Source organism: Echiichthys vipera (assembly GCF_963691815.1).
Source record: "Echiichthys vipera genome assembly, chromosome: 10".
Classification (NCBI taxonomy): domain Eukaryota; kingdom Metazoa; phylum Chordata; class Actinopteri; order Perciformes; family Trachinidae; genus Echiichthys; species Echiichthys vipera.
In genome coordinates this window covers 31,884,167-31,891,666 of record NC_139835.1, presented here as the reverse complement: position 1 = coordinate 31,891,666, position 7,500 = coordinate 31,884,167, and the positions used below count along the sequence as shown (strand labels likewise).

General features: G+C 50.3%; 1 protein-coding gene across 3 annotated transcripts in view; it reads right to left on the bottom strand.

The window, feature by feature from the left end:
* The window catches only part of satb2 (SATB homeobox 2), a 52,928-nt gene that overhangs the window by 34,725 nt on the left and 10,703 nt on the right, over positions 1 to 7,500 (bottom strand). For all 3 annotated transcript variants that reach the window (XM_083921222.1, XM_083921223.1, XM_083921224.1), the window contains exon 3: positions 3,140 to 3,325. In XM_083921222.1, the coding sequence (XP_083777348.1) occupies positions 3,140 to 3,325 (186 nt within the window). The remainder of the gene's footprint in view (positions 1 to 3,139; positions 3,326 to 7,500) is intronic.

The following is a 7,500-nucleotide window of genomic DNA, read 5'->3' as shown; positions in this document are numbered from 1 at the left end:
TTTCCATCCGCCGCTGCAGGATAATGTGCATCTGTGTGTTGTTTGTTTGCCTCAGCAGCTTTAACAGGCTGTCGATTGCAGTTGTGAGTTTTACGACCAACAGAGAAGAAAAACAGGTCTGCAACAGACCAGCGGAGGAGAGAGACGGTCGGGACGCACCGCCACGTTTCTGCGGCCTTTAACGTGTCAGAGCGCCGCCGTGATGTGCAGGTGTACGCCGTGACATCACAGGTGGGTGTGGTTAGAGGACATAAAGAAGTTTCAGCCGACTCAGGGTTCGTCCACACGGTGGAAAACATCTTTTATTTCTCTGATGTTCTTAAAAAATTCCTTTTCCCCTGGTCCTGGTCCTGGTCCTGGTCCTGGATCCTAAATCTGTTCTGGGCCTCATTCAGTCCCATGCATGTGACTCAGAGTCCAGTTCAGTAAACAGTCTCTGGGTCCGTCTCTGTCCTCTCACGCAGCAGCACTGTTGTTGTTATGTGACACCGCGAGGTCAGAGGTCGGAGGTGGGGCCATGACGCCGTCCTTTAACAAAGTCTGAGCTTTCACCGTCCAGACCACAACGCCATGGGGGGCGTTTACAATCCTCACACTCTGGGACCTGGAAGACTGAGTCAGACTAAACCAGACTGAACCAGACTGAACCAGACTGAACCTGACTAAACCAGACTAAACCAGACTGAACCAGAGTGAACCAGACTGAACCAGACTGAACCAGACTAAACCAGACTCAACCAGACTCAACCAGACTCAACCAGACTCAACCAGACTAAACCAGACTGAACCAGGCTGAACCAGACTAAACTAGACTCAACCAGACTCAACCAGACTGAACCAGACTAAACCTGACTGAACCAGACTGAGCCAGGCTGAACCAGACTAAACCAGACTGAACCAGGCTGAACCAGACTAAACCAGACTAAAGCTGTTACAGGGAAACCCGTCTCTGTGTGGACGGGTTCTGAGTCCACCTGGAGGAACAGCCTCTAAAACCTGAGCAAGGTTTCAGAACAACCTGCACAGAACTTCAACGTTTTCTCCACCTTCTTCACGAGTGTTTCAGCGAATCACGTTGCATTTGATCAGTCACCTGACTTAAAGACACGCAGACGTCCATCAGGTTTTAAAGGTAGAAGCACGTTTGTTCCGGTCTAAACAGGTTAAAGCTCCAGTACTCAGAGTCATACTTTAGTGTTTCTACCAGAACATGTCGACGTGTTTCAGCCACATCAAGCCTCTACACAGGGATTCAAACCAACATCAACAACGCCTGTAAAGCACGTTTGCACATGTACGAGCACGAGCGTGCGCACGTGTACGAGCACGAGGCCTACGGTGGTTCTGAGGTCATTTCCTGTGCGCCTGTTGGGACGTAGAAAAAAGAAGGAGGGACCATGCGCGGACATTTCAAACAATGGCGGTGAAAGGTTCACGTTGGTGTGATGCGGAGGTGGAGTGTTTACTGCAGATTTGGTCGATGTGAAGATTCAAAAACAGTCGACAAGACGCACAAAAACTCTGAGGTCTACGGAAAGATCTGGAAACAAAGCCACGCATCGCCATGACGTCATCAATGCGTGTGACGTGTTACGGCGTGATGACGTATAGGCAGCAAGAAGCATTCTCCGAGGCCCAGGTAGTGTGAGTACAAACGGGCCTGGAGGGGGGGACAAGGACCCTAAAGCACGGGGCACGGGACGCACGCACAGTGGGAGGGCGCTCTAACCTGTGACGGAGGCACAGTGGGAGGGCGCTCTAACTTCACAGTTTGTGGGTCGGCAGAATCGATCTGAGGGAGTGAAGTCAGACTTCAGGTTTAAGTCCAGATATCTGGAGCCAGATTAGAGAGTACATGATGTGTGTGAGGTGGGCGTCAGGTCTGATAAGAGCTGCTGGCCCTGAGGCGGTAAAGGGATTACCTCCACACACACACACACACACACACACACACACACACACACACACACACACACACACACACACACACACACACACACACACACACACACACACACACAGATGGGGATCTCCCACAGTTGCAGCCTCGTTGCTAACTGTCGCTCTGTCGTTTCCATTTTGTGCGTTCTTGAGAGAAGACAGCAGTGAACGAGTGTCCAGTCAGATCACTTCCATGTGTGCAACAATAAATCACAGCGTTTTTCTTTTCCTCTGCTTCATAAACATTCTCACACATACTGTACACACACACGCACACACACACACACACACACACACACACACACGCACACACACACTGGATGTATTCTCGTCTTGCGGGGACATTCCTGTCCGGCTCTTTGTTGTCACTGTAATGACTTCTCCAGGCTCCGTCTGTGTCTTAGTTGTGTTTTTGAAGCATTCTTGTGCTTATTGCGTCTGTTACAGTCCAGCGTCTCTAAACAGACGCCCGGGCCTCGTCTCTGATCGCCGTCTTCTCGTTTGGACCCCCTGGGCTGCAGTATTTAATGCTGAGTCAGCAGCTTCACACAGTGCGAGACAGTGGGAGGTGATGACTGTTAATAATGGGCTCGATGAAAGCGTCCTCGTGCTAACAGAAGGAGGCAGCCTGACCTCAGATGTTTGGCCGTGCCACTCGTGTCCTTGATGTCTGTGCCAGGCTGCAGACGTTTACAGGCGCTCCTCTGTTTGTGTTTGATTGATCGAGGCAGCGTCGGGTCTTTTGCGGAGTCACTTCTCAAACAAACACCCGTGTCCACGTCTGCACAGATGGGACCGAACGCTCTGATGTTTGACTCGTAGGTGCCGCGCTTTTGTTCGGTCGTGACGTCTGTTTTCTGCTGCCGTCGCTTTAAGGTTCTTCTTCTGTGGTTTGCCACCACTGACACAATACGTAACTTATGTCTGTTTGCACTGAGGCGAGAGGGTTTAAGCTCAATGTCACGGTGTTCAATGACAAAGCGAATGAGCGAGAACAAGAACTCATGAGCCTCAGGGCGCAAAAACGGGTTTAAAGAAATATATATATATAAATATGTGTTTTTATGTTCATTCTGTGTCTTTTTTATCTAAGTCTATAGTTTGAAAACCTTCATGTATGTTTCAGAATACAGAGTGGTTGAAGGCGTGTGGCGGTGCTGGTGGCGGTGCTGGTGGCGGCGGCGTGGGTCGGACTCACCGTGGGCCTGAGCGGCGGAGCTGTGGGAGTACCCCAGGGCGAGCAGAGCCGTCTCCACCAGCTGAGAGAAGAGAATGTCCTTCCTGACCAGAACGAACTCTGCGTGCTCCTCTCTGCTGTCACATCCGTCCGTCTGAATCCCTCCATCCGACTGCTCCACCACGCAGAAGACTGGAATCATCAGACCTGAGGAGGAGAAACAAGCACAGGTACGTTATCTGCAATCTGCACACGGATCCTGCTCATCGTGGGTCAGCGCTGAAATCACTTCACCTGAAGTACGCTACGATCACGTAGGGGTGCAGTGGCGTGAACTCGTGTCCTCTAGGAGCCTAAACGTGTGCTAAAGTGTCCTCTAGGAGCCTAAACGTGTGTTAAAGTGTCCTCTAGGAGCATAAACGTGTGTTAAAGTGTCCTCTAGGAGCCTAAACGTGTGTTAAAGTGTCCTCTAGGAGCACAAACGTGTGTTAAAGTGTCCTCTAGGAGCATAAACGTGTGCTAAAGTGTCCTCTAGGAGCATAAACGTGTGTTAAAGTGTCCTCTAGGAGCATAAACGTGTGCTAAAGTGTCCTCTAGGAGCATAAACGTGTGTTAAAGTGTCCTCTAGGAGCATAAACGTGTGTTAAAGCTTCCTCTAGGAGCATAAACGTGTGCTAAAGTGCCCTCTAGGAGCATAAACGTGGGTTAAAGTGTCCTCTAGGAGCATAAACGTGTGCTAAAGTGTAGGAGCATAAACGTGTGTTAAAGTGTCCTCTAGGAGTCTAAATGTGTGTTAAAGTGTCCTCTAGGAGCATAAACGTGTGTTAAAGTGTCCTCTAGGAGCATAAACGTGTGCTAAAGTGTCCTCTAGGAGCATAAACGTGGGTTAAAGTGTCCTCTAGGAGCATAAACGTGTGTTAAAGTGTCCTCTAGGAGCATAAACGTGTGCTAAAGTGCCCTCTAGGAGCATAAACGTGTGTTAAAGTGTCCTCTAGGAGCATAAACGTGTGTTAAAGTGTCCTCTAGGAGCATAAACGTGTGCTAAAGTGTCCTCTAGGAGCATAAACGTGTGTTAAAGTGTCCTCTAGGAGCCTAAACGTGTGCTAAAGTGTCCTCTAGGAGCATAAACGTGTGCTAAAGTGTCCTCCAGGAGCATAAACATGTGCTAAAGTGTCCTCTAGGAGCATAAACGTGTGCTAAAGTGTCCTCTAGGAGCCTAAACGTGTGCTAAAGTGTCCTCTAGGAGCATAAACGTTTGTTAAAGTGTCCTCTGTGCGTCCTTAAATGGGCCGTGACAGAGCGCTGCCCTGTCCCCTGCACGTCTCTAACGGATTGTTAGATAGGCGCTCGTAACGATGGCTCCTCTCACAGATATGCAAAAACTACACAAATGCACCAAAGACAGCTGCTGCTGCTCTCATCAGAGACTTAATATCAGCCTCACATTCAGCCACAGCAGCGTCCCTGCAGTTAGTGAACGTTGTTATCACAGTGGATCTGAACATGAGCAGCACTTGTCCCGTGTCCTCTTGGCGCCGCGCTCTCACCCCCCCCCCCCCCCCCCCCCCTCTCCAATATCACCCTTTTTCCTGAAAGCCCTTTGGTTTGGGGCCACCTGTCAACTGCCAATTAATTAGAGCTCTCTGACGAAATGATGGAGTGAGAGCATTAGGCAGCGTCCCAGCACTAATAATACCACACACACACACACACACACAGACACACACACACACACAGACACACACACACACACACACACACACACACACACACACACACACACACACACACACACACACACACACACACACACACACACACACACACACACACACACACACACACACACACGCACACACACACACACACACACACCCGTTGTTTTAATCAGCCCATTCCTATATTTCTATTTCCTCCTCATTAATCACTCTGCTCCCAGTCCTCCGGGCTCTCATGGAGTGAATTACACACTGGAGCACCGTGCCAATCCAAGTAAGTGAATTTCCCCCAACAGGGAAATATAACTGTCAACACAGGGCCGCTCTCTCTCTCTCTCTCTCTCTCTCTCTGTGTCTCTCTCTCTCTCTCTCTCTCTGTGTCTCTCTCTCTCTCTCTCTCTCTCTCTGTGTCTCTCTCTCTCTCCCTCTCTCTCTCCCTCTCTCTCCACCTCTTCTTCAGTGTCCTGTGATCTGGTTTGGATGATGTGATGTTGCCTCAAACCTCTAATCCCTCTAATATGTACAGGGATGAGTGAACACTGTGTGTGTGTGTGTGTGTGTGTGTGTGTGTGTGTGTGTGTGTGTCCGTGTGTCTGTGTGTGTGTGTGTGTGTGTGTGTGTGTGTGTGTGTGTGTGTGTGTGTGTGTGTGTGTGTGTGTGTGTGTGTTTGGAGGAGACACGTTGAGTTTCCTGTCTTCACAGAAAACCCGTCATTATCACAGAGCGAGCAGGAAACCCTTCCTCTCTCTGTCCGTCCCTCCCTTCGCTTCTGTCCTGACAACTGGAGACGCAGCGAGTCTGTGCTTCATCCTCAGACAGGAAAGGGAACGCCGGGCGTGGGACGTAGGGCGTGCAGCGTACAGCATGGGGCGTACAGCGTGGGGTGTAGAGTGTGCAGCGTGGGGCGTGCAGCGTGGGGTGTAGAGTGTGCAGCGTGGGACGTGCAGCGTGGGACGTGGGGTGTGGGGTGTGGGGTGTGGGGTGTGGGGCGTGCGTGGGCATGGGGTGTGCAGCTTGTGTGGGCGTGGGGTGTGGGCCGTACAGCATGGGGTGTGCAGCGTTGGCCGTGGGAGGTGGGGCGTGCAGCCTTCGTGGGAGGTGGGGCGTGCAGCCTTCGTGGGGCGTGGGGTGTGCAGTGTTGGGCGTGAAGCGTGCGGGGGCGTGGGGTGTGCAGTGTTGGGCGTGCAGCGTGCAGTGTGCGTGGGAGTGGGGTGTGCAGTGTTGGGTGTGCAGCGTGCAGCGTGCAGCGTGCGTGGGCTTGCGCGAGGGGCGTGGGGTGTGCAGCGTGCAGTGTGCAGCGTGCAGCGTGCAGCGTGCGTGGGCGTGGGTGAGGTGTTGCACAAACTCGGTCGGTGGCGTGTTGCTGCTGCAGCTTCACTGTTTCTGAAGCTTTAACTCATCATTTGAAACACAATTTTTAACTCTGTTGTATTTTTACAAGCGAACACACACACACACACACACAGACACACACACACACACACACACAGACACACACACACACACACACACAGACACACACATACACACACACGCACGCACACACACACACACACACACACACGCTCACACACACACACACACACACACACACACACACACACACACACACACACACACACAGACACACACACACACACACACACACACACACACACACACACACACACACACAGAGACACACACACACACACACACACACACACACACACACAGACACACACACACACACACACACACACACACACACAGACACACACACACACACACAGACACACACACACACACACACAGGGGTCGATAAAGCAGAGTGACTTGTATAAATCTTGTTTTTATGGAGCAATCTGCTTTATTATTATACGGTTCCCCCGGTGACGCTGCGGCGCCGCTCGGGCCGGAGCCAGAACTCTGGGTTTGGTTCTGACACCTGCGTGAAAACGGCAGCAGCTGTTCTGAGATGATGTCACCGCGTTCTGTTTCCAAGGACGTGCCGTTTAGAGAAGATCAGTAGCTTCTGTTGTGTTTCAGTCGTCTGTATTTTAGATCAGGGACTTTACAGAAAATGTAAATTACTGCGACTTTCTGTCCACGACTGCAGACACCAACAGTACACACCCACAACTCAGGACTGTGACCTGCAGGACCGCGGGTTCAAGTCCCTGAAGAACTAAAACCACCTTTATCTGATCTGAACCAAGTCCTTTAGTGACTAAACTTAACCGTCTCCTTTAGTGACTAAACTTAACCGTCTCCTTTAGAGACTAAACTTAACCGTCTCCTTTAGAGACTAAACTTAACCGTCTCCTTTAGTGTCTAAACTTAACCGTCTCCTTTAGAGACTAAACTTAACCGTCTCCTTTAGAGACTAAACTTAACCGTCTCCTTTAGTGTCTAAACTTAACCTTCTCCTTTAGAGACTAAACTTAACCGTCACCTTTAGAGACTAAACTTAACCGTCACCTTTAGAGACTAAACTTAACCGTCTCCTTTAGTGTCTAAACTTAACCGTCTCCTTTAGAGACTAAACTTAACCGTCTCCTTTAGAGACTAAACTTAACCGTCTCCTTTAGTGTCTAAACTTAACCTTCTCCTTTAGAGACTAAACTTAACCGTCACCTTTAGAGACTAAACTTAACCGTCACCTTTAGAGACTAAACTTAACCG